This window comes from Channa argus, chromosome 8 (assembly GCF_033026475.1).
Source record: "Channa argus isolate prfri chromosome 8, Channa argus male v1.0, whole genome shotgun sequence".
NCBI classification, from domain to species: Eukaryota; Metazoa; Chordata; class Actinopteri; order Anabantiformes; family Channidae; genus Channa; species Channa argus.
The window spans coordinates 2,921,330-2,949,160 of NC_090204.1; the positions used below are offsets into that span (position 1 = coordinate 2,921,330).

Sequence of the window (27,831 nt, forward strand, 5' to 3'; positions counted from 1 at the left end):
ACCAAGTTTATCCCAGATTTGTCTGAGAAACCTTCAAAGGTGAAGAATATGGCAAACAAAGAAAGATTTTTAATAATTAATAAAAAACAAAGGGCAAAGATCTCTGTTGATAAATAAAATTAAATCCAGGAGCAGAACAAAAGGCGCAGTTGATAAAGACAGATAACCACTTTGTGTGCTTACCAACAGCTGGTTCATTCATAATCACATTTCATAATTTATTAACAGATTACTTTTTTTATTAAGACTCATCATCTGTTAAAGTCAGCAAAGCTGGCAAATGAATGTAATAAATGAAGCCAAATTGTGTTATTGGACAGTATAACATAAAATATAATTACTCTTGTAAAATACAACTACTTACTTATTTAATATCTATCTATCTTTCTAAGTATGTAACGTTGTTCTTTATTATAAAGAAAACAGTAGGGGGAGCCCCATTACTGCAGACGTGGACTCTTCCCTTACTCGTGCTGTTGTTCAGTCCGACTCTTATCATTAAAGGGCTGTAACTGAACAAAGACCCCAAGCGTGATCTGTCCGTCAGATCTATCATGACTGACGTGATCAAGCTGTGAACTGTTCCCAGACCGCGGCGTGCACTCACACATACCTGACGTTAATTGAAAGTTGCGTTACTAAATGTATTAATTCAACATTTTTTCTCCTATAATCTACGGGCCAAACTTCAGCATCAAGGCTGTTCAGATGATATCAACCCAAAATGCCTTAATTAGAACCACAAACCACTATTTGATTTCTTCTGGTGGTTCACAGCCAGGCAGATGCCGATGTCGGTCGATCGGAAACGCGCAGCTGTATGAAAAATCCCACGCTACCTTATTAGAAAGCCACAGCCTGGAAGTTTAATCCTCCATCCCTGACAGCTATTTTAAGCCAAGGTAGGTAAACGTCGGCTGCTCAGCCCGCAGCCCCACGTCCACCAATCGCAGCACGAAGGCACCGCAGCAGCCAATGACCAAGTAGAGTGAGTGCGCACTCCTTCGGTCGACGTCGACCATGGACTGGAGTAGTGACCTGTTCGCTGTTACAAACTTTTAGCGTTTAGTTTCCACAAACGGCAAAACGGTAAGTGTAATATTATTTTACGAACGCTTAAATATTATGGAGTGACGGCTTCGTCGGAAGGGGGGGAAACGTGGTTAAGGGCGTTCGTACGTCGACTTATTTGCTCCCCGCCTTTGTAAAGCTTGTGTCCACTGAGCTGCCTTGCTTCAGAAAAGAATCCTTACTTTGGACGTTTTTTTGCGTTTACTTTTTGTTCGTGAATGTTGTTGTTTTTTTTCGTTTGTTTTGCTCGCTTTAAACTCTTGGCAAGTCCTGCTGACCCAGTTAGGCCCGCATGCAGCGGACGCCAATAATAACTAACTGCAAAGTCGGTACGCCGTCGTCCCTTTTCATATTTTTAGCTCGTCTCCTTTAGTCTTTGCTACCGTTGAATGCCCCATATAGTTTTGGTGAATATATTAGCTGTTGACGTCTCAGATATGTGCACTTTTTTTGTGTTAGGCGTTATATGAATGAACCTCACATGGTCATAAACAGCCTCGATTTGAAATGAAACGTGCAGAGACTCGTTCAACCGGTCATCGCGCGGAGTCAAGCCTTCGAAGTTTCGTGGCAGCTTCATTCGCCTCCCACAAAATGGAGAAAATCCATATGTTTAGTCACAAGTGTTCAGTCATGTTTGGCTGTTTGTCCCTGCTTTGTTGATCATTTCTGCCGTCTTCCCCCCCCCCTTGTTCGCAGGCGTGAAATAGAGGAGCCAATCTGTGCGGTAATGGGGGAGCTCGAGGGTTCATACCGGGTCCTGCAGACCCCTGGCACAAGACTGGGAGCCCAGTTTAATGCTGGTATCAGCACGTTGGAGCCCGGCCAGAGCCTCAGTGGCAACATGGTCAGCGGGAGCAAAAGCCATGGGCGAGGACTGCAAATCCGTGTTCAGGGGTTGGACGACTCCCAGGAGTTCTTTGATATAGATGTGAGTTTCCCCTCTGCTGTTGCACAGCCTCATTGTTTCCTACAATCAGCTTGTATTTACAGTGTGATAAGATGGCAGTTTGTTACACCGCAGGTTATTCCTAAGTTACCCCTTGCTTTGGGTGGTGACAGCTGGCAGATGGCTTTGGCACTGAAATCCCTTCCTCCTTTTAGGCTCCTTATTCAGGCAACTTCGTGTAGCTCACCAAGGCAGTTTTGAGTTTCTTGGCTGTGATTTCTGTTTAAGACCCAAGAAGTGGTGGTGGCGGTGGCGGTGGTAGTAGTAGTTTCTTTTCTATTCCAAAGCAACATAACACTGTGCAGGATTCAAGTTTGAATGTGTTTACATTCACAATTTACCAGGGTGGTTATCAAATCTGTTTGATTGATGCACTGCTAAATTATCATCCTGTCCTAGCATCCATTGGTATTTTTTATCTCTAATTTGCACACATTTATATACATGAAATATGATAACAGAATTACTCTGACTTGAGAAAATATCTATTTTATTTACATTGTAAACATTTTTTTTTATAAGAACAGCTGTTTCGAACAAACATTTATGTCTACATTGTGTGCTGGCCTATGTTGCCAAGTTGCTGCTGGAGTCTTTCAGTAGGCAAATGGGAAGCAATAAGGAAGCTGCTATATCAGAGCAAGTTTCCTGTCTTTTCTGTGGTGAGATGATCACAGGGGAGGCTTCCTCAATAAGTAAAAAAGTGAATGATCCATTAATGGGGAGGTTTTACTTTTCTGTAGAATACAATTGGACTTAGCAATTTTTGGAAATAGTTTGCTGTATTTAGCTTGTAACAGCTCTATTTTAAATCCTTGAGTAGCCCCAACTTTAACTGTTCTTGCAGATGTAGTTTTTTTTGGGGGGGGGTCACTGGTGAGACAGGCATTTCATAATCCTATGCACCGTATGTTCTCTCGAAGTCTTAAGCTAGTCAAACTTGCTGGTCTTAAGCAAGTTTAAGTTGTCTGGAAAATAGACTGTAGAGAGAAAAGTAACTTCCAAGTTCGTTTTTGTCAGATGTAGGAAGTTATTCTACTCTACACATTGAAGCCCAGCTTAAGTTGGCCTGGAGTGTTCAAAGTAAGCTCTGGACATACTGTGTTTATGGGAGGTTTTTTTTGGGGAATGACAACAATACTGGTGTCAAGGAGACTGCACTTTGACAGGAACAAGATGGCCTCTGAGAGACTGTTGTTCACCACTGCTCAGCATCGCTTAATATTTCTGTTTATTCAGTCTGAGTAGTTGTGGGCTGGCGGGAGTCAGTATTTGTGTGTATTGAATGTCTGCAGAATTGTACTCCTGTTAGAGAACGTATCTAAATGAAAAAGTCTTTCTGACCACACTTGGTGGTAAGTACAAATGAAAGAAGCAGCATAGCGTTTTCCAAATTGTAACTGTAGTTTTTCCTCATGTATACTGTATGCAAAAATAGATACAAAATTGCAGTGTTGAATGGTTGAAATGGTTGTGGCCTTCAAGCAAAAGCCTCCTCTCAGTGTGGTAGTGTGGTTGCTCAGCTGCCCAAATATCTTGTACGTTTATACGCACTTTATCACCTGCTGTTTCATTCCACTGTCACTGTACATAGAGACGTGAAAAATGAATACGCTCACTTTAAAAGTGTTAATGTTGTGCTCTCACACGATACAGTTGTCTTGTCTTTCTAGTACCATTTTCTGTCTGTGCAGAGTTATGAAAATAGCTGGCTTTACAAACAGACGGTTTGATAGAACACATAGATTTGTGGCCATATATTGTCTTTAGCCTGGAACTACTACAGACACTTTAAATGAGATCACACATGCTTGGATCTGTTGGCCTTCATCAGCTGCAGGTACCTAGCATGGTTGTCATCAGCAGACATTTGTTTGCGTGGCTCACGTCCACAGACCCCTCCCACAGCCAGCACAGGAGAAAGCTCGGCCTTGTGGTTTCTGGACAGGGAGGCAGGGCCAGGAGGGCAGGGAAACACAGGCTTCTTTTATCCAGCTCAGCCGGCCCCTTTGCTGGCCTTAACTACCAGTTCAAAACTCGGGAAAAGACTTAAGAGTGGGATGTGAAACCTAGCTGTGTGAAAAATGCAGTATGGTCAAAGCAATGGTAGGAGGGAATCTGGGCAGTCCTTGCTTTTAGTGTTAGCAAACAAGCACATAAATAGCAAGGTTGACAACCAAGTGTGCTGAGGGGGAGAGGGAGGGCCAGCCTCTGGTGTTAAAAGAGCAGTTCAGAGGGAGCACTCATGGCCAGTACAAAGTTTGAGCAGGGGTTGGTGGGGGGAGGGGGCATACTCAGGAGTGAAGCTCCTCTGAAAGTTTGGCTATGGAATCCCATTCAACCTAGAGGCCTGCAGAAGAAATATCATTTTAGTTTTGCTAGAACCATATACAACAATACTGTGTTGCTGTTACCTTTGTCTGTTCCTACTAAGCTGGATTATGATGTGACATAGACTGTCTGTCTGAAAATCAACTACTTCTTGTTGAGCATCCTGCTATATTAGATTAGCTTAGTTTTGTACTGTACGAAAGCATGATTGACTGCGTAATGGATGGAATTGTTAAGCATGTGTTTCATGGGCATGGTCAAAAAAGGAGTGCTCTGGCTCTTCATTAGAGCCACTAGAGCTGAGCACTCATCTCTACAAAGTGCTCACTTTACCCAGTTGTGTACTCTAATCTGATGGCTGCACCTGGAAAGACTTGTTTAACTTCTAGCTCTCTTCTCTGCACTTTATGGATCTGTTCCATAATGTTGTTCCTTTTTTAAAATTTTATTTTGGTCAAGTATATGTTTGCCACAGAAGGCGGTTTTCTTTGTGTTTTTAAAGCCAAGTTGAAGGCGGCAAATATCGCACAGGTGACATGGGCAGAAGGCCCACTGAATAGCCTGATCCTACTTACCACAGTGCAATGTTTATGCCAACAAATGGCCCCAGCCAGTATGTTCTGATGCTAGGTGGGGAAAAAATAAATAAAATAAATCAGCAGTGGTCATGTAGAATTACAGCTGCTTTTGCTTTAAAGGTGTCAAAGAACCTATTAAAATTTGAGATTTCTCCTCGCAGACTCATGAATGTGGCCACTGGTGTGCAATGCTTTAAAATGTAAGCAGGAAAGCTCCTGCAAAACCTACACAATGTACATCCCACTGTGCCAAATACAAGCCCCAACACACCCCTGCTGTCAGTAGACAGTTGTACTCATGCTCACTACCAGTCACTGATACCTGGGGAGAGATCTGGTGTTTAGTAAACTAAGCTGAACCTGTCGTGCAAGGTCCACCCAAGCCCTGGATTTGAATTAAGCTGAAAAATACTGGGTTACACCTGTGGTTTTTATGTTTTATTCTTTATACTCACACTTGCATGCACACCCATACACACAAAGATGTGTGTCCCAGAGAGACATCTGTTTGTCATAATCCAAGAACAGCTTTTGGAGCTTGATTGTGTGACCCACTGACCTGCCTTAAAGCTGAGCTCTGAAATGAGACTGCAGTCCAAATCACACATAGGGTGTGAACACACTAAATGTGGTCTCACTGCCCCATCGCAGATGTGCTTGACCTTAAAATGCCAGACAGGCTCTAGGTGGCAGCGCAACTATTTGTAATATGCATAAATACCAAAACAGTTCTTAAATATCATGGCAATTTTTAGCATATTTTGGGGGTGACTGTGCATTCAGAAGATACTAACGTTGAGAAATAATAGTAGTGATTTGAATTATTCAGATTTTATTTTGTAATTGTTCTGTGTATCTCTTATTGTTAGAAATATTCCAATTTGCAACAATAAGAAACAGGAATGTAGCAAATAATCAGCTGGAACGAGGAATGTCTGGCATATTTTTTGATGGTTATAAAAAAACTGAATAGACAGCGCTCGTTCATTACAATTTAAATATTTAATGTAGCGAATAAAGAGATTTTAGCCAATAGCCCTTTCTCCAGACAATTGAAATCACAAATCATTTCATAGCACCCAAATATCTGCAAAAGGCAGTGTTCTGAAGTATAATCTACAGTTATGAAAATAGAATAAAAGAATAGGGTCAGAATTGTTTATGTACTAGCAACCTTTAAAACAGGTACAAAAAAAGCATATGGATAATTGAATACTGCAGCACTGATGCTATGTCCAAATATCTATCAATGCTTCAGAGTATGATGCTGTAATGCTTCATTAGCATTTATGATTTCCATAATATGAGCATTTATGATGCTTTCATTTTCTCTCTTTTTTTTTTAATGAGTTCTTAAATTCAGTAAAGAGTGGTGCAACTACTGTACCCATACAGTATCGGAGGACACACACACATCCTCACTTGGTCAGCACTATGAGGAAGTAATTGGAAGGGAGATTATCTGCACACGTCTATATTGTGATGCAATTACATTGAAATTATGCGCAACATTTTCTACTTCTTCACGCAGGAGGAGGAGGTGAGTGTGATCTGCAGTAGTGTACCTTGTCCTTTTGTCTTCCTAGAAGATAAGCTGAATGGCTCAGTGGAGGATTTTATTCTCGCGTGATAGCAGAGTGCAGTTTTACATTCCTGCAGAGGGTTAATGAGTAACAAAGGAGGGGCTCCTGAAAGCACAGCACTCAGTGCAGAGTAGGTTGCTCTTGACTAATACAGTGGAGAAAATTGTTATCTTATTTTTTATTGTAATTAGCCTTAGGTTTCTGACTCTCTCCTCAAACCACAGCTATTGCTATTTATGCTTTAAATATGCAAATTAAACACTGGTTAACCTGAATTTAGCCTGGCTTTATTATGTATAACTAAATGTGTTTACGCAATATACCGGGGGAAGAAATGGTTTATACAGTTATATTTATCCACAGGGGAGATTTGTTTTTTGTCTAATAACTTTGTTAACAAAACATTTCAGAAACAGTTTTCATTCTGCTTATTGCAAAAGCATATGGTTGTAACAACTTTGCTACTTATGGGCCTGTCTGTATAGTATGTCTGGCCTGTACTCAAGAACAACCCAGACAAAACGTTTTAGCACACCAGTTTTTGCTTACTGGTCGAGATCAGCTGTAATTAGACACTGTACATGCCTGGAAAATTTGCATTTTTGACAACAGATTCCTGAATTTATTGATGGGTTTTTAGTAGGTTTCACCTGCAGTTTATAGATTTTGTGAATGCACAACATATGATTGCATCAAAGTAATGACTTAACTACAGTAACTCTGGTACTCTTTAGGTTTCAATGCTGTCCTTTAGCCAATGCAAAGAAGTTCCTTTTTATAAGGCTTTAAAAATACTATTTTACATTACAACCAGATGTTTCAGGCTATAATTTTCTCAAAGTCACAGGCTAAGATTCTAAACCTCAAGTGCGGTGTGTCTTTAGTACATAGTAATTAGTTCTTCATTTAGTGAAAACAATCCCAGAGCCCTGAGAAGGTAAATCTGGGCAGATTTCCTGCTTGTGACTTTGCTACATTATCCAGGGCCACTGTCCAGGCCACATTTTCAGTAGGACATGTACATTATACAGTTTACTAGTTCATCCAAGGAAATGATATGAATTGACAGATGGAACATAAAACGCACAATGAAGTGGCTCATTTACAGATGCCAAATACTTTCGGCACCACACAGCCAGCCCTCATTTTAGAGACCATGTAACCCCCCACATAAACCTGGTAAAATTGTATTCTTCTTATTCATCTTTGGTCATCTTTCATGTTGTTTGATAAGTTACATTTAGTCTGTATTTTGTGAAAACTTTTTTTTAAAATTATTTCTCAAACTATAACCGTTTAATTATACTATCTGTGTACTGTGGATCTTTGTGTTGACATGGTGACAAAAATATATTTTTTTCTTTTTTTTTTCTTTCAGCCAAAAGCTCTTGGACAGGCTCTCCTCTCTGAGGTTTTCCACAGAGGCAACCTCATAGAGAGTGATTACTTTGGCCTTGAGTTTCAGAATATGCAGATGAACTGGGTACGTGCACTAACAACTGTTTCCTGTTTGAAGCACACACATTAAATATCCAGAAACTGACATAATTTGATTACATATGTCAGCTTAGTACTGAAGAGCGGACGAAAGCAGTATTTAAAGGTCAAAGGTGACTACAACAAGGCTTGAATCCATGAACAATCAAGTTATTTTTCAATTTCTTAGTTGCTCTGTAGCTTTTGTGCGTACAGTGAAGTTGTGTTGTTTTTATTGGAACTGTCAAGCATGTAATGTAGGAATTTTTAAACTTTTCTGGTATATACAAAAATCATACTTTCTAGTGTTGCTCCAGAAAAATGCACTTCTAAAACCACCAAAAACCAAAAGAAGAGATAGGAAAGTCTTCTTAAAAAAGAGTTAAGGTGCTGTTTGTTTTATAAGACCCATCTGACCGACCATTGAAGCCGATACTGAATATATACAGTGTCTTCGATGCTCTGCAGTTTGGGATTAAAGAAGCATTTTTTACAATCTATTCAGTGCAGTTAACCCAGGCATCAAAATATCTGATCAATAGAACAACTTACTGGCTGTAATATTTTACTCATGAAAGGACAAGTATCTGTACTTTCCTGCAGGTATTCTGATGCTCCACATGTGAATGTGGGCTAATAATTAGCTAATACCAACATCTCAATATATCCGCCGGAATCTTGCATTCCACCCTGAAGCACGTTTTAAAACCAGTGTTTGCCCACAGCTTTTGGCAAAATGCTGCCTTGACTCTACAGTCATAAAGGTGTAAACATTTAATATAGTAAGTGAAACATTTCAGGTAGAGATTTTATCCAATTGTAAGTGAAAATAGCTCCATTTCTTTTAGGTTTGGCTGGAACCCACAAAGCCCATTGTGAAACAAGTCAGAAGTGAGTAAGCTCAAACATTAACTCATATTCTGCTCAATGAAAAATAATGTCTCTGTGCTGATGATGTGCTTTGATGTTTGTCAGGACCAGCAAATGTGCTTTTTAGGCTGTCAGTGAAATTCTTTCCTCCAGACCCCGGTCAGCTGCAGGAGGAGTACACAAGGTCAGTGACTGTAATTTCCTACTGGATATTACTTTTTCTCATGCCTGTGTAGATAGGCTCTAGACAGATTTATTTTTTTAACAGATTTTTTTTTTTCTATGTTTCTCTCCTTTTCAGAAGCTAGTTATGGTTTCCAGGATATTACAGTATTTGTCTTTCCAAATTAAAATTCTTTCAATTCCTAGTTGAAACCACTAATACATTTTGTCTGTGCATCACAAACATTTTACTGCAAGGTTTTCATTGAGGTGAAATCTGGCCTTGTGTATTCTGACATTAATGCACATTCACACGTCTCAAGTTATTTTTAAGTGTTATTATGTCTAAGCTGGATGGATGGATGGATGCTAAGCCTCTGTGCTTTTTTTTCTTTAGATATTTATTTTCACTACAGATGAAAAGAGATCTGATGGAGGGCAGGTTGGTCTGCACAGAGAATACTGGAGCCCTGTTGGTCTCTCATCTTGTCCAGTGTAAGTTGAAGCTGGTATACAGTATTTGGTTATTCTTTTTAATGAATGTGAGTTCATTGGTTGTTCATTTAATACAGACAATGAACTATAATCATATTAGGCAAGCTCTTAATGCCATGAGTACATTTCAGTGTAAAGTTTAATTATATCAAAAAGCTTTATTCATAATGATTAATAATGATACAAAAGTTAAAAATGCCAGTTTCTTGCAGTTTTATTATTATTGGTACATGCAGATTTTGCATATTCAAGTTTCTCAAACACCTCCACTTATAACTTTGTTACACAAATGCTAGGGAAATACTATTTGTCCTGGCATTATTAAAACTGTGGTCTCTTCTAATGCACTGTTTCACTGAGATGAACAGCCAATGACAGTAGGCTTCCTTATCGACAGGAGCAACAACATGATTAATCAGCTGAACAATTGCCAGAAGTGCAGCACACAAAACGAAAACTAGGCTCCACAGAGTGACTTATTTTGTTATTTCCAAAATGTTGATCTGAGTTGTTGGAATTCCACCCTAAATGTCACGCATGCACAGTTGACCTGCCACAGGTAGGAAACTGAATCAGTGCATTTGGGAAAACCTTTGTTAAAATGGAAAGATCTCCTCTGTCTGGAATGATAAAATGTCAACCTGTGGAGCAGTGTGTTTGATGTTGTTTATATAGTTTGGACAACGATGGAGGAATATGAACAAGCTAATTCAGGCTACAGGCTGACAGCTAACCAAGCATGAGTAGAGAATATTCAGTGTTGGTGTCTGTATGGTGATTGAGAGCAATATGATTAGTTTAGAAAAAGACTGAAGATACATTTTTAAAGCAAATGTTTGCATACTGAAAAACATAGTTAATTGACTTCTGTTCATAGACATTTTTCTTGTCTTGTTTGTACAAAGAAAAAAAAAACTGATATTTTGCCTTTCCTCCATAAACCACAGCGGAGATTGGTGACTATGAAGATATGGCAGACAGTGACTTTCTGAGGATGAACAAGCTGTTGCCTTACCAAGACAAGGTGCAGGAGAGAATCATGGAGCTCCACCGCAGGCACCTGTAAGTTTTATGAGATGTTATCTTCATTTTTCGTCTTCAGTGTTTGCTACATGGTTTTGCTGGTTGGGTTTTTGGCTGTAGCTGTTTTCACGTTTAAATCATAGAATATTTAAATGTGGTGTGTTAATATGTGGACCACTTTCCCCTACCTAAGACCAGCTGAGTGACAAGCTGCCAGCAGAATGTTCTGGAACAGTAGCTGAAAAGGCTCTCGTGTGTACGATTTCTCACAATTTTTACTTTTTCTCTCTTAACAGATGTTACATGAAATATAGCAAAGTGTAATATACAGTCATAAAAAGTAAAAGTATAACTACAGCATAACCTAACCTGCTGTATATTGAGGTTACGTTATCAACCACTAGAGAAACAGGAGCACTTCTACTTTGTAGTCCTGACCACATTAGGTCACTTTACTGTGATGTCTTCACAGCTCTGCTGTCACCCCCAACTTTTTCCAGGTTGGACTATTATTGATTAGTGTAGTGTATTGCAAGGGTGTTTACTGGTGGGAGGACAAAACATTTCAGTTAGATTTTGAATGCGTATCATAAAATATAATTATTTTTGGCATTTTATACCCACTGTTGTATGTACATGTACAAAGTTTCCCTCTTTTGGTGGCTTTAAACAGCCATTATGAGGGAGTTTTTCCTATTTCAGGGTTCAGAGTCTTACTACTGCACTTTTCCCACCACCAGAAGCCCCCCTACCACCACCACCACAACCTTTTTTTTTGTTTGTTTGTTTTTTAAGCTCAGTACTATCCTATGGCCAAAATGAACTCTTTTCAACTTAATGTATTTAGGTGGCTATGAAGACCATTGCTAATCTCTTCCTTTGGTTTCCAGCCTGGAAGTACAAGCTGTGAGTTCTCTGGCCTAATCCTCTGCTCTAGCCAGTCTATTAGCCATAAGGCCAGTGGGGCAGGGGAGGGACCTAAGGAGATTTCGCTGCTTAACGGATGAACAAAATTAGAATGTGGTGATGATTGGATGGATATGTCTTCCTAACATGCTGTTTGGCTGTAATCACATGGTTTTAGATAATGCTTCTCAAATCCTGGAAGTTACAGGAGATTTAAAGTCACACTACTTGACATGGATGTGTTACAATCTTCTTTTAAACCTATGTCACACACAAATGGTATAAATATTCAGCAGGATATAGGTCCTTGCATTTGGATACTTCGTTTTCGTATGAGAAAAGTTAGTTTCTGTGTTGAAACAAGTGGAGGATGATGCTGATTAGCTTCTTTTTTAATAGTAATAATTTTTCAGTCCTGTAAACCACAGTAATGAAAACCAATAAGACTGACTAAAATATATGAAGAGGATATGTTATTTTCCAACATTGATCTTTTTGCTTCATTTCCGTCTTCAGCGGCCAGACACCTGCTGAATCAGATTTCCAAATCCTGGAGATTGCTCGTAAACTGGAGATGTATGGTGTCCGCTTCCACCCAGCAGCTGACCGTGAAGGTACCAAGATCAATCTGGCTGTTGCTCACATGGGCCTTCAGGTTTTCCAGGTGATTTCTTCTCTCATACCACATATCTCTCTAGGTGTTTCCCTAGTCTCTAATAAAAGTTGGGTAATTAAAGTTATTATTTATTTTTTTTTCTTTGTAACAGGGCCACACAAAAATTAATACCTTCAATTGGTCCAAGATTCGCAAACTTAGCTTCAAAAGAAAACGGTTCCTCATCAAACTCCACCCAGAGGTCCATGTAGGTATCACTGAAAAACGTATCTGCTCTGTTCTCATCAGTGTATTGTGTGAATTCAATACCAGTCTTGATGTTTGTTTTTAGGGCCCTCATCAAGATACTCTGGAGTTCATGATGGCCAGTCGTGACCAATGTAAAATCTTTTGGAAGATCTGTGTGGAATACCACTCTTTTTTTCGTCTTTTAGACCAGCCCCAACCCAAATCTAAAACTGTTCTCTTCACTAGAGGCTCTTCCTTCAGATATAGGTACTGAACACTGACATAGAAACAATGGCTTATGTTTAATTTAATGTTCTTTTTATTGGGTTTCTGCAGTGTCTAGATTAATCAAACTAAAGTTTAATTATTCACTGTTTTAATTGAAAATTCTTTCTGTCAGTGGAAGGACACAGAAGCAACTTGTGGAGTATGTCAGGGAAAATGGAGCAAAGAGAACACCTTACCAAAGGTATTTGAATGTACAGAAAAAAAAACACTCTCTGTCATAACAACAGAAATTTGTTTACCCTTTAATTCTTTGCTTTGAAGTATTCCACACTGTGCTGATCACAAAAGTTCTGATGTAGGGTTCTTTCTTGCTAGGAGGAACAGTAAAGTACGACTGTCTACAAGGTCCCTAGCAGCAGATGTTTCAAAACAGGTAAGTACAGCTACAATGGTGATATACTAGAAAATACTAATCAGTCAAAAAACTTCAACATATATTGCACCATAGAGGGTAAAATAATACAGTTATATTCTTCCTTATTGCCTTTCTCCCCCATTAATCTGTTTGGCATTACACTGTTTTAGAGTTTGTCATTCAGTGACAGTCTCAAGGCCCCAGGATCCCCCTCCTCTGCTACTGTGTCCTTCCAACCAGCCCACATCTCTGGCATCCTCCCACGATCAGAACTTCAACCTCAACCCCAGCCTTTGACCATGCTGAACCAGTCTCCAGCACCTCTACAGCAGCAACATCAGCAGCTTCAGTCCCCCCTGCAAGCTGCCCATCCCCCAAGTCCTCTGAAGGAAGAACCTGTCAAGGCTGCTTCCCCATCTCACTTCGCGTTTCAAGGTGCCCCTAGTAATCAGGCAGCAGGACACTGCAGCCCCTTGTTTGTGTGTGTAGAGAGTGGCACTGGCCAGTCACATCCCTCCAAAAATGGCAATGAGGATAATGAGCTTGGTGCACGAAGGGGGATTGGGTGCTTGGTGGGAGGTGGTGGAGGGACTAGGCAAGGGGTGCTTACACCTGAGGCCTTTGAGGCAGAGCTTTTGCGTACAAAACAGAATCCCATGTTCTCAATGCCCAACTCCCCACTGCATGTTACTGAGGAGTTTATAGATGATGATCCCACAGAAATATCCTTTTATGGCGGAGGTGCTGAGGCCTACTCATATGGCCTTGATGATAAAATAGATGAGTTTGATTATGCGGAAAACATTGATCTCAGCAAAAATCGGATCTTTAGTGTGGGAATAGAGGACCTGAATGGGAATAGCAACCTTTTCCCTGACGGCATTGTTGGTCACTCTGAGACCAGCTCTTTGGTTAATAACCGTTCTGAGTGTAGCTCCATGGACAACCTGGGGCTCAGCTCTGCAGGTGAGTCCATGTCAGTGGGTTATGGAGGTGCTGACTCCTCCTCCCTTCGTCTACCAGGGTCTGACATTCAGTCTGAGGCCAGCTCAATGGTCAACTTTCCAGCATACTCTGTGCGTTCTGAGAGCAGCTCTGCTGTGCAGTTTAGTGACCTGGTAGAGCAGCTAGAGCAGCTCAGTTACCCACCCACGACCACTGAGGGTTCTGGGAACGGCAGCTCAGATTCGGACTCTGACTGGGGCTCCGACAGCGTACTTCCCCCTGAGCAGAACCTGTTTTACAGTAATCCCCTGACGGGGAGCAATGGAATAGAAGGTTTTCTTCTTCAGTGTCACAACCTGCAGGCCCTGGCATTCTCAGACCCCTCTGCAAAAATATAAAGCACATATTTGTATAGCACTTCAGCTTCAGTCCGGGGCTGTCCAAATTATGGAAACAATTATTTACATTTTAATTATTAATAAGGTATTTCACAAATAATACAGATAACAAATGGTTACACCATTTGAAACTGTAGTTTCACATGCATGCAGTTGATTGATTTTATGGCTTATGTCAAGAAAATTTCCAGCATCGTACACTCCTATCAATGTTAATGTGTATCTATGTAACTGTACACTTGTTCACAGTCACGGACTTAAATTTTTAATTCTCTCTTTTGCCTGGTGTTCTTGGTACTCCTGCCATAGTCAAGTTATGGGGCTATTTTGTAATCTTTCCTGCCTTCCCATCTAGTTGTTTTATCTTTGCCTGATTGGTGGGACTGTTGGATAGGCTCAACATGTATAATCATCAAGCATTGTATCCTAAATGCTAGTTTTACACCCTTTTTATAAGGTTAGTTGCCTTCTATCTGCTGAATACATAGGAATTTAACTCAGGTTGTTAGAAAGCTAGTGTTCTGCACCCATCTTTTAATTTGATTACCTGACTTAATAGTTTCACTTTAATGAAACTAAAGAATAAAGAAATGTTATAATCATAGTTCTTATTACAAATTCACAAAGCAAGCTTAAAAAGATGGTATAAATATTTACCATGTAATTAATATACCCAATAACTATTAATATGAGCGGTACTAATCACCGTTGCCTTAATGTTTTTTCTTAGATGGTACTTCTTGTGCAACCTTTTCCAGTAGATGGTAATCATTAATCTGTCTCTAATCTCAGGGTACAAATGAAGCCAACAGTTGTCCAGGGTTAATAATCCTTACAGGCCTCCTAATTAAAAAAAAAAAAAAGACATGCCATGGAGCCACTTTTCCATTTGCACTTGTGTGCCTCACTGACATCTGCTGGCTAAAATAGTTTTAACATCAGTCTTGTCCACAGCATGCAGTAGTTGTCATTCACTTAAGTTTGTATTAAGTTCATGATATCTGAAGGATTTAAAAAAAAACAAACACCAAAATCGACATCAACTAACACATTTGCTTTAGTTGAGGAATGTAAGCAGTGTACAAATGAGCCACTAAGTACACTGTTAACACCACTTTTCTGCAAAATGAATGTATCATCTTACATGTATGTAAGGCTTTAGTAAACAGAACAGTGTTTGATAGAGTAGTACTTCCTAGACATTAACTTACAATGTGGAGCATCTCGATGTAGTGGAAGGAAACCTAGACCTTTGCATGGCGACCATGACTTGCAGTAATAGTAACTTGTTGGCGTTTAAATTAAATTAATTTTTTTTTTAAAGCATTATAAAGGAACGATTATTTGTGATATCGTGGTCAGTCACTAACACACGAGAATGTACAAAGCTTTTTTTTTTTTTTTTTGTGAATAATTTTTATAAAACCTCCAGGTCTCTGAGGCTATAGTCTGTTTTTTTTAATTCTGAAGATTTTTCACTCGTGCCATAGAACATAAAATGCCAATACTGTGTTGGCCTCAAATTAATCAATAGTAGTTTATTATTATTTCCTTTTGATTTGAGCTTGCTTATCTACCTGATGGTACCTTTTTAACTTTGCTTTTGCAAAGTTTTTAAAGCACTTATTTTCACTCCTCATACAATACTGTTTCGCGCTTATCTCAGGTGTAAGTCCCTGTTTACTTGTCAGTAGGTTAGCGATGGTTCCGCTAAACTTGTAAATGGAAATATGGATTTCTACATTGAGTGTTCTGTCTTTATTAATCAGAAGACTCGTGGTAAACACTCACCTGTTTCATTGTCATTTTAAAGGACAGTTCATAGCCATTTATTTACCATATGAATATACTTTGATGAAAATCTGTGTTAACCATTGTTTCTGTATCACATTGGAGAGGACCATTTTGTTTCACATGCTATCGACCTTAATTTTTCTAACATATGATACTACCGACATCTTAACTAGAGATTTATTTACCGAGGGGCTGACAATGATAACCAGCTAAGCTAACTGCACTTAGGCATCGAGTAATCATCACTTAATCCTGAACTTGTATATTTACTAATTATAAACAATCTGTACTTAATGTATGTATGTTTTACTCTCAAGAATAAAGTAATCACTTTTGGGTACCTTGAATGTCAGACTTAACATTCTTTTTGGTTATGCAAAGAACCCAGGCTGAAATTATTGTGTGTGTGCGTGTGCGTGTGCGTGTGCGTGTGTATAGGTGTGCTCTTGTATCCTGATATTTTAAGTATTTTGAAAACTGCAAGATCAACCCCCTACATAAATTCATTAAAAGATGGGTTCAAATGCAGAACTAGAAATGTGAAAATAGTTTCTGACTCATTAGTACACCTAAACGTTAAGTTAATTATTTAGCTAGTAAAACATTAGAAAAAGAAGCCTGTATGGTCTTGCAGTAAGTCTGTACACACACTTGTTTTCCTTGTAACAGACTTGCTTGCTGTTGGGGTTGGGGGGGGGGAGGTTGGGTGAAACTCATACACAAGATTCTTCAACTTGATTCCAGCTGAGCGTGTGTGCTCCCTGTTTGGACAGGCTCTGTGCCAAGTCATTCCACAGCAAACCCCCATCCTCCCGCTGTGGAGACTGAGATTTGCTCTTTTCCCCTAATGTCGTTCCCTGTCGGGCATTGCAGATAAACTACAAGCAACTATTTGTCCCCAGACAAGCCACATTCCTCAAAAGTCTTTGCATGAGCAATTATTTCCGGGTCGAGTATGTTTTGTTTGTTTTTTTTTCTGGGTTATGTTGTTGTTGTTCTGTCTCCTGATGATTGTTGTGTAGCTTACATGCAGAACAAAAGCAGCAGAGTCAGTGGTCTGAAATGGAATCAAGCTTGTATAAGTTGGCAATGAAACCTTTTACTCGTCCTGCGGAGTGCTCTGAAAACAATTGTGGATAAATGTGGGAACTATTACTGGCCCTAGTCTGGTGTCTTTCCTTTCGTTTGCGGCCAGTGTGTGTGATAAACCATTTCACTTGTGTTGAAAGAGCAGCCGTTTTATTTCTCTGAGGAGACTAAAGGTCGTTAAGGCGGGAAAAATGGTCATATGCCTGTGTGCAACTTTAATATATGATGCTTGTAGCACTAATGCAAATATGCTATTGTGCTAAGTTCCAATTTATATGTGTTGACTTAAACTCCACCCATTTCAAAAGATCATGTTGGGCCTGTTTTGTGTAGAGTCTTTTTTTAACCCTTGTGATTCCTTTTTTATTTAATATTTTTCTTACACTCTCCACTATAATCTTTGTTTTAAGAGGAAATTTATTTCACTGAAACACTAATTCCATTCAGATCTTAAATTCATCTACTTTTTTTTTTTTTTTCCCCCATCCTCCACAGATTCCATTGTGGACAGCCCTCAGCTCTCACCCTTCAACTCAAAGGGCCCTCTCTGCCTGTCACCCTCCTTCCAGATGTCAACCCTCAGCCTCCCAGGCCAGGCTCCATCACCCCTGCAAAGCCCTATCCTGAGTGAGGTGGGCAGCTATGCCAAGCTAGAGGAGGAGGAGGAGGGCAGAAGGAAGGTACACTGTTTACATGCCACCCTTCCACCCCCCCTGCCTAACAATTATTTTTAAAGAGTAGAAATCACAGAAGCCTGCAGTGTATTTCTTAATGGGGATATAGATTTTTATGGTTTTATGGTTTTATCTTTCAGCGATATCCCACAGATAAGGCCTACTTTATTGCCAAAGAGATTCTGACCACAGAGCGAACGTACCTTAAAGACCTTGAGGTCATCACTGTGGTGAGTTGTCCTTTTTCAATTTTCTTTTATTTTTTTATTTTGTTTTGAAATTGCAATGCAGTCTCTTTGGGTTCCTTGACCACCAAATTGCTGCAGGTGGTCAAGGGCGTATCCTGCATGATGGGTGTCATTGGTCTATATGAACAGCAATGTTTTAGATATGAGTGCATTTTTAAATAGTGCCCTTTACATTGTAAATTGAAGGAAGACAATAAGAAGGAAAGGGGGGGGCGGATGTGCCCTTATGTTAAGACTTTAGCCTTTATTTATTCGAATATTGTAGTGGTTCTGTCTTCAGTTATTCATTGAAGGGTTTGGTGAAAATGGTAAACAATAGTAACTGTGTGGAACAAAAAACATAAAAACAAGGATTTTATGAAAACCCTGAATTAAAATAATTGCTTACCAACACACTGTTGCTAAATGACACTAAAATATAAGGCTCTGGGTGATAATAAATTAGGAGCCATTTGGGAGCTGTAAGAGCCGAGCCAAAAGAGCCTAGTCTTTGAAATAAGCTAGACCTCCCATTACTACTACGGTAAACTCCAATGACACCACGTTTGTCAGTGACACACTGATCAAGCTCCGCCCTCTTATTATCAGGGCTCCTAACTCATTCTTGCTTTTTTCTTGTGGGCTATTATATGTTCCCTGTATGAGGTGTGTATGCGAGCTGCATGCAAATTAGGGGCAGAGCTGGACCTGTACGATGGTAAGAGGCTTCCACAAGCCCAGCTGCCAGCTAAGCAACTTTTACCGGCAGTCCCAACCTGCATGAAAGAGATGAGCCGTCCTGGTCTAGTCCTATCAAAAGTAAACTCTACCAATGGTTATTCAAAACTTTAAATTCTGGGGATGAATGAGCTGGGGTTAACTGAGTCCCAAGTGGTGGAGATTTCAGTGGCCTATCACCTTCATCCCAATTTACAATCATTTGCTGCAGTAGCAGCTAGGAACCAGCTTCTACTGTTCAGAGTTTTTCAGATGTCCTCTTTCAGTCTCCCTCTCATCAGTTTCCTAGAGGGAAGAATCAGGAACACACACCACAGTGTCACAAAGTGTTTTAAAATGCATCCCCAGTGTTACCAAGCACCCTCAACTGTTCTGAGTTTCACAAAAGACATAAAAGGTGCATTTCTGCAGCCAGGCACAGAGCCAAGGGCAGAGTTAGTACCCTTAAGTAGGAAGACTTAAACCTCAGTAGAACAGTGGAGTCCATCCTTGGGTGTTGTCCACCATCTCTCAAGGCTACAGACATCAATTTACTGTGAATCCACTAATCCAGTAGTGTGCTGGTTTCAATAGAACGTGGGGACTCAGCCCAAGTCTTAGAAGACGAAATCACATCCCTATTAAACGGGCGATCCGAACTGTTCCAAGCGAGGAAGCTCATCTGCGTTTTTACTCCGGATACATCCTCGTTCCAAAGAAATGTGGCTCTTCTCTTTGCCCCATTCTAGATCTTCGTGTATTAAACAAACACCTAAGAAAATTCACGTTCAGACTGTTAACACACAAAGTGCTTTGTCGCTCGATTTGCCCGATCGATTGGTTTGTACCAATCGACCTCTGACGCGTATTTTCACATCTCCTTTTACCCCGCACAGACCAGATCTGAGGTTTGCTAGCTTACGAATATCAGACCAGGCCATTCGGCTTGTTACTAGCCCTTAGGGTGTCCAGGAAGTGTGTGGAGGCAGCTCTGCACCACACAGTTATTATTGAGCAGGATCTCAACCACACAGTGACTCAGCCTTGCATCACGGCTCTCCAACCATAGAAAGATCCTACGGTCTTAGGTGCTAACCGGCTGCGTCGTTGACAGATTGGGGCACGACTCTGATGGGCAGGGCAGTGAATGGTGTACGGTCCCAGAGGATGGCTGCTGCTCAAATAAACATGTTGGAACTGGATGCTGTACTTTTGACCCCGAAGCATTTTCTGAGTTTTCTTCAGGGACATCATGTGTTGGTGAGAACAGACAACTCTACAGTTGTGGCTTATATCAACTCGAGGGGGAACTCAATCTGTGGAGCTACACAGACTGGTCAAGAAAATAATTTTGTGGAGCAGCCACATATTTATTTCCCTGTGTGCCCAACACGTGCCAGTTATTTTGAATCTGATCTCTGGGGGCTTCAACCACAGGTGGCGGAACAGATTTGGCAGAGAGTTGGACGGGCATCCGTAGATCTCATTGCCTCATAAGAAAACACAGAGTATGCCGAGCGTCCTACTGTATGCTTTGCCACCTCTCAGCTTGATTCCCCTGACACTAGCCAGAGTGAGGGAGCAGGGCCCGTCACTAATATTAATAGCTCCTCATTGGCCATCCAAGCACTGGATAGCAGAGAATTATGCTGCTAGCAGATGAACCATGGCCCCTTCCTGTATGAAGGGACCTCCTATCCCAGGCTCAAGGGGAAGGATCAACCAACCTCACACAGAACGGATGACTCTCTGGGCCTGACACGTGAAAGGTGGAACCTGAATGCAGCAGGCCTGCCTCCTGGGGTCATATTCAAAATGCCTGGGCTGCCTCCACCCGATCCCTTCACAGTGGTAAAAGGCAGGTTTTTGAAGAGTGGTGTGGTGCCAGGAACACCAATCCTTTTGAGTGTTCAGTGGTGGATGTGGTGAGCTTCCTTAATGAGTTGTTGGATAAGGGCAAGGCTTTCTCCACAAGTAAAGTTTATTTGGCAGAAATCTCTGCTTGTCATGTGGGTTTTTGTGACAAACCAGCTGGGCAGCATCCCCTTGTTTGTCATTTTATGAAAGGTACTCGCCACAAGCTTCCAGTTTCTAGACCTCTTGTTCTGCTGTTGGACTTGACAGATGTTTTGGACGCCCTCTGTCACCACCCTTTTGAGCCCATAAGCAGTGTGTGTCTGAAATTTCTCTCTATTAAAACCGCACTGCTCTTAGCACTGAGCACAGCTAAGCAAGTGAGTGATTTACAAACCTGGTTATCCTCCCTTTTATGTCTAAAGTGGGCCCCAGGACAGGCTAAGGTGTGTCTATGGCTCAAATCCTGAAAAAGAACGTTGGGTTACTTAATGTAATCCCTGGTTCTTTGATAACAGAGGCAGGTGTTTCACCAATTTTCCCCTCCTTGCATGGAGGGAAAACTGCCTAGAATGAGTTAGGAGGAGGGTGGAGCCCGAAGCACAGCTTGATCTGTCTGTCACTGACAGATGTGGTGTCATTGGAGCTTCCGTAGTTGGTCACACTGAGATGAAACACCTCACTTTTATAAATTAGCCAGGAATTACGTTAAGTAACCCAACGCTTGTTACTCTTTACTGTCCTATGTTGGCATAACCGTTTGTGTGTTCTAAACATTTTGCATCACTATCCATGCGATCCTTCTGCTCCCAGTGGTTCCGCAGTGCTGTGATCAAAGACAACGCCATGCCAGAAGGCCTGATGACCCTCCTTTTCTCCAATATTGACCCCATCTATGAGTTCCACCGAGGCTTCCTCAAGGAGTTGGACCAGAGGCTGGCTCTCTGGTAGGCGCTTATTCTGTGTTGTGTCTTCGATGAGATGTATGAAAACCTCTGATCATATAATAATAAATCGATTTCCCCAGGGAGGGACGCTCTAACGCTCATGCCAAAGGGGACTACCAGAGGATCGGGGATGTGATGCTGAGGAACATGTGTGCTCTGAAGGTGAGAATCCTTTACAATACCTTGACATCATTTCTGTTTAAATGTTTTCACATGTCCTGTATTTTATGATGATCCTCAGGAGTTCACCAGCTACCTACAGAAGCATGATGAGGTGTTAACTGAGCTGGAGAAAGCTACCAAGAGGCTGAAGAAGCTGGAGACAGTCTACAAAGAGTTTGAGCTGCAGAAGGTCTGCTACCTGCCCCTCAACACATTTCTACTCAAACCCATCCAGCGCCTCATGCACTACAAACTCATCTTGGAGAGACTATGCAAGCATTATTCCCCTGCACACCATGACTATGACGACTGCAAGGGTAGGCTGTCTAAATCTAAATAGTTTTTCAACCTAATACCATGGGCACCATTTTAGTTTTTACTATTTATTAATTTTTAGTACTCAGTTTGTTTTTCATAAATAACTTTGTCCAAATTGTCAATATGAGCAACAAGACTGACTTTTTAAAAACTGTTTTCTCATCTATGGTGATAACAAGACGGAGATGTAACTTATCTATACTGTAATCATTTTCCCTACAGAGGCTCTAAAGGAGGTGGCAGAGATAGCTACTCAGTTGCAGAGCAGTCTGATCCGGCTGGAGAACTTCCAGAAGCTTACAGAGCTTCAGAGAGACCTGATCGGTATAGACAACCTAATAGCACCTGGAAGGGTGAGAGCAACAGCACAGAGGGTAGAGGGCGCTGGAAAACAGGGTTGGAAGTTTAATGTACAGAGTGTGATGGGTTTCTTGTGTTTTTAGGAGTTCATTCGGGAGGGTTGTCTGTACAAGCTCACCAAGAAAGGACTGCAGCAAAGAATGTTTTTTCTGGTAAGTGTTAAAAAAAAGAAATAGCTTGAATTACTTAAACTCTAATTCAGGCTTTAATCGTTTTTAATCTACTTTTTATTGTTTCTGTTCTGTTGTTTCTTTTTTAGTTCTCAGACATGCTCCTCTACACAAGTAAAGGTGTCACAGCAACTAATCAGTTCAGAGTCCATGGACAGCTGCCCCTTCATGGCATGATAGTGAGTACACTAACTGTTTGTGTCCCTCATTAACCTGCATCAGTCCTAAAAGAGCCTCACAATAGCTCGGGGGTACGGCAACAGCAGAATAGTGAATGTAGGATGTTAACACGTAAGGTTTTCTCAGTCTGACTGAGTGTGGCAGTGTGTTGATGAAGGAGGGCCTGGGTCTCCTAACTTTGCATGTTTCTGCTCTACTCCTGGCTGCAGCTCATAGTGCTGGATGCACCGGTAAGTACTCTGAGCTCTGCCAGTGTGGATGCCCAAACCCCCTTCCCTTCTTCTTCCGTGCTTCTGTAGACAAGTCAGAGATGTATAGTATACAGAGATGTATAGTATACAGAGATGCTCCAGTAGAGGCTCTTTGGCGGGTCTCTCTCTCGGACTTCAGTCACATTGTTACATGTTTTCCTCACTCTTTCTATTCCTTATTTTAAATCCTGTGCTGTGAGGTCACAGGCTGTGACTGATTTCTTCACTTGGCTGAATAGGTCTGACTTTCTCTTTGGTCTCTAGGTTGAGGAAAGTGAAAATGAGTGGTCCGTTCCCCACTGCTTCACCATTTACTCTGCTCAGAGAACCATTGTTGTGGCTGCCAGGTAAGAGGTAGAAAGAAACGTGAACATTTTGTACATGACCAGGCATGTAATTAGATCAAATGAAGCTGTGGGAAGTGTTGCTTCTGTTATTCCCAAGTGCTCATAAACTAAAATGAATGTTTAGAAATAGTCAGGCGATGCAGACATAAATCAACATTAAGTAGGACAGAAGAAATGTGAGGACTATAAATTCATAACTTATTATACTGGCTGCATTTTCAGCTCTAAAGTCGAAATGGGGAAGTGGATTGAGGATCTGAACATTGCTATTGACCTGGCCAAGAAGTCTCAAGATAAATCCAGCATCTTCCTCGATGCTGAACTTGGTGACCGCTCCAACCGTAAGAGCTTCATTTTACTAATGTTAAAACGTGCAATCACTTCAGTGAGTGAAATATTAGCCGTATGGTCTTGTTTTGTATTTTCCTTGGGACACTAGTGATTCAAATGTCTAGCTTATCCCTTTCCTCCACACAACTTCCTGTCCCACCTCCCTCCCTCCTTCAGGATCATCTGATGAGGTTTCTCTGGAGCAAGAGTCAGAGGATGACATGAACTCTTCCCGTACTTCACTGGATAGACAGACACATCATCGTGCCAACACAACCATGCATGTGTGCTGGCACCGCAACACCAGTGTGTCTATGTCTGATCACAGCCTGGCTGTGGAGGTACTCCTCCTCCTCCTCCTCCTCCTCCTCCTCCTTTACTCACAGCGACACAAATATACATCCACTGACACACCCATGTTATATCATCACACTGGTGGATTTAAGCAAAGCAGCTGTCATCGCTCTAGGCTCCAATTTGGCGTTTGGCCTTTTCTTTCTAACTCCTCAGTTTCCTTCTTATGTCCCTTTTTCCCTGTGACTGTTAATATCCTGTACTTTTACTGTCTCTGCTGTTTCATTGAAGTGCTCAGCTTTGTTGAGTCCTTATGCAAGTGATAGCATTATAATCGTGTGAATGCGAGAACATTCCTGTGATCATTTCACTGACGGTAACCTTTTCACTCCGCAGACCTGGAGGATTTCCTGGTTCTGGTTCTTCTCTTCTCTGTGTTCTTCTCGAAGTTAACAGTTTAACACTTTCTCTGCACCCTGTCTTGCTTTTTCTCTCTTCACCCCCTTAGTCTTTGGCTCTCCAGCCATCTCACCAGAGCTTCCTCCTCGCTATCTCCTTGGTCAGGGCCAAAGACCGAACACCATCACACATGTTTGCTGGTATCGAAACCAGAACCTCTCTCTCACTGATTACCTGCGCATGAACCAGGTACTGGAATTGTGGGCCACAAATGTTAACAAGAATAGTACAGGGTTAATGGCAATTAGGCTATTGTTATTTCAACCTTTGCACGTCCAAAGACACCTAATCCAAAAAACAATCTGGAAACTGGTTTCAAACAAACCATCCTTTTTTCCAGATTAGCTGTCAGTTTATTTGGAAGTCATCAGGAATCCATTATTGCACAGGAAAGCTTTAAGTGTGCCAACTACAGCAGTAGATCACAGTTGAACAAGGGCTGTCAGGCTGTAAACTGTGATGTCAGTTTACAACAGACTAGCTAGTTTAGCACTTGTGTTTTATTTGTCTTACAAATTCATGTGACTTACTGTACTTGGTAGTGTGTTTTTTAGACTGCATGATTGTCTTGCCTGCTCAGCCTTATCAGCATGTTTCATTATTTCCTTTTGTGGGTGCAGTGTTCTCAACTGATGAAACCAATGGCAAGAGACACATAAACACAACTAACAAACCATAGTTTTCCCAACCAATAATTATTTAGTGAGATATACCACATACACTTGCATAGAACCACAACTCACTGACTTAATGTATAAACATCAGTTACACGTATTAATCATTTGCATAATTTGTCTAAACTTAAAATTTTCTCCCTGCACCTGTGTAGAACCAGCTCTCAGGTTACCTTCTGAGGAAGTTCAAGAACAGTAATGGGTGGCAGAAACTGTGGGTGGTTTTCACCAACTTCTGCTTGTTCTTCTACAAGACTCATCAGGTTTGGCTTCACAGCCCATGGTTTATTATTTCTGCTTATGTACAAACACACAACTGAGGTAAGAGGGTCTGTTTCTGTTTTTGCAGGATGACTTCCCATTGGCTAGTCTTCCCCTGCTTGGCTACACAGTGAGCACCCCCGAGGAGTCGGACAGCATTCACAAGGAGTATGTCTTCAAACTGCAGTTCAAGTCCCACGTTTACTTCTTCAGAGCAGAGAGCGAGTACACCTTTGAAAGGTATGAGCATGTTTATCATTTATTCGGTGACTTCCGGAATACTTTTTTTTTTTTTTTTTTTTTTTTTTTTTTGGAAAGCTGATTTCTTAAATGTCATGTAAATGAAAGAGCTGGTTTCCGGTGTGTGTGTGTGTGTGTGTGTGTGTGTGTGTGTGTGTGTGCATAACGACCTTTCTCCAACTGCGCATGTGCGTTAATAAAAGGCTGCAGACAGGAACACGCAGCTGAGTGAAGGAATTAATGAAAGGAGAGATCATTAACGGGCGATGCGGCCTCATTTTTAAAAAAAACTCTGCCTAAAGTCAGACAGAAAATGTAATTAGCACAAAGTGCCTCGTAGGGGTCTAAACAAGTCCCTTTCCCCTGTTAGTGGATCAGCTGCAAGTGTCTTTCCTTTCTCTCCCCCTGTGATGTCACTCTGCTGCTACACCAACAAACAAGCAGAGAGACAGAAAAAGTCAGAAAACAGTATTCTCTGTCACTATACCAGTAAAATCTGCGGGCCAGGCTTCCAAAATAAGTCAGTTTACTTTGCTGCTGCACGTATTAAAGGATTTCCCAGAGTTTCCCAGGTTACTGAAGTGCGTGTAAACGCACTGTCGCTGTGACCAATGAGATCATGTTGTAAAACTCTTGTCTTGTCTTCACAGATGGATGGAGGTGATCAAGAGTGCAGCAAACACCACAGGGCGGATGACCCTGCTCTTACCTAAAGGAAGTCCCATGGAGATAAACGGAAACTGAATCAAGCATTATGTGTCTAGAGGCTGGGCCTCTGGGAAGACAAAGGACTCTTTAACTTGTCTTGTTTCATTTATGTGAATCAAAGCATTGGACAATAACACCTGGAAAGGAAACATACTGCCAGTTTAAGTGTTAACATTTCTCTGCTTAATTCAAATGCTCGTTGCATTTTTCATGATTAATGATGTAAATGATAACATTTGTCACAGTGTATTGGACGTAATGAAAGGGAGAGCTGTATATTGTGCTGCATGTGTAATGCTCAGTTTAGCACAGACCGATACTAAAGGAAATACTGTTTTTACTATTTTATTTCTTGGGGACCAAAACTAAAACAAAGGGCTTCAATTTAGGCTTTTGAGGGACTTTTGTCTTTACTGCATTATGACTGAAGTTGTGTTGTTTTTTTTGGTGTTTCTTTTTTTGCTGTGTTATGAAGAAGGGCACAGATGATATACAGCATGTGGAAAATGAAGGTTCATAAGAGCATGTGCTCTCTTCGTTGTACTTTGAAAGAGCCAGAGGTGTTTGTGTGTGTATGTGAGTGAGATGATGGTGAAGGTTCATGGTATGTTGCAAAGAGTTTGACACATCATTGAAGCTTGGGAGATGCATTGGAAGTTTTGAGGAATACGTGCTGCTGTTCGGCAAAGAGGCATTTTGTAGGATTTAAAGCAACAACCTGCAGAAAGTGTTTGTATTTGCAGTATTTATTTCTAAAACTCTAAACCTAAGGCTTTATTTGTTTAGTGAAGGATGCAAAGCTTTTTTTTGTTTTCCCAATGCTCATAAAAGAGCAGCTCTGTTTAATGCTTAGTTAGACAGTGTTATGGCCAGTTTGGTGCTACATTTCTCTCTTTTAATATCAAGTGTAATCTTTTGTCTTTTTTTGCATAGGGATAACAACTTGAGAAAATGCTGTGCAGTGGTTACTTTAGTCTTTACTCTGTGTAAAAGTTGCAGATTTTCTTTCTCGAAACAGAAGAAAATATTTTGAAGTAATGTACCTAATTATGTCTTGCTGTTTGTGATTGGTTTAGACATATGGGAGCTGACATATGGGAGACATCAGTAAATGTCAGTTGATCAGTGCATGATGTAATTTGATATAAGTTTTGTATGAAAACTGGAATCTATAGTGTGTGTGTGTGTGTGTGTGTGTGTGCGAGCGTGCGTGCACCAATGCCAATGGGAAGTCCTACCTACACCTCCTCAGCCTCTGGAGCTGTGACAGAAGGTGATGATAGAGGTCTGCCTCAAACCATCTGACAAAGTGTGAGTGTGTGAGAGCCAAAGACAGAGAGACTGACTCTGTTACACAGTTAACATCTAGTATGTTCCTCCTATTTATTCTCATCAGGACCCTGCTCCTGAATGCCCCCATGTGTAGTCTTTGTTATTGCAATGAAAACCTAACCAATAAAGAATAATTCCAATCACTTGGCCTTTGTGCTGACAATTCGAA

The 27,831-nt window shown here is 40.9% G+C and overlaps 1 protein-coding gene across 1 annotated transcript; it reads left to right on the top strand.

Annotated features, from left to right (window-relative positions):
* The first annotated feature begins 932 nt into the window (after positions 1-932).
* Positions 933-27,831, top strand: farp2 (FERM, RhoGEF and pleckstrin domain protein 2). Its single transcript, XM_067512422.1, has 27 exons — positions 933-1,089; positions 1,771-2,002; positions 7,891-7,995; positions 8,837-8,879; positions 8,964-9,042; positions 9,418-9,515; positions 10,463-10,577; positions 11,961-12,108; positions 12,212-12,307; positions 12,392-12,555; positions 12,689-12,757; positions 12,892-12,949; positions 13,102-13,366; positions 17,653-17,837; positions 17,972-18,061; positions 21,443-21,576; positions 21,657-21,738; positions 21,818-22,055; positions 22,279-22,409; positions 22,500-22,568; positions 22,676-22,765; positions 23,282-23,364; positions 23,587-23,705; positions 23,872-24,035; positions 25,277-25,384; positions 25,471-25,622; positions 26,273-27,831. The coding sequence occupies exons 2-27, from the start codon at positions 1,802-1,804 to the stop codon at positions 26,364-26,366; spliced, it is 3,180 nt and encodes a 1,059-aa protein (XP_067368523.1). The 5' UTR covers positions 933-1,089; positions 1,771-1,801; the 3' UTR covers positions 26,367-27,831.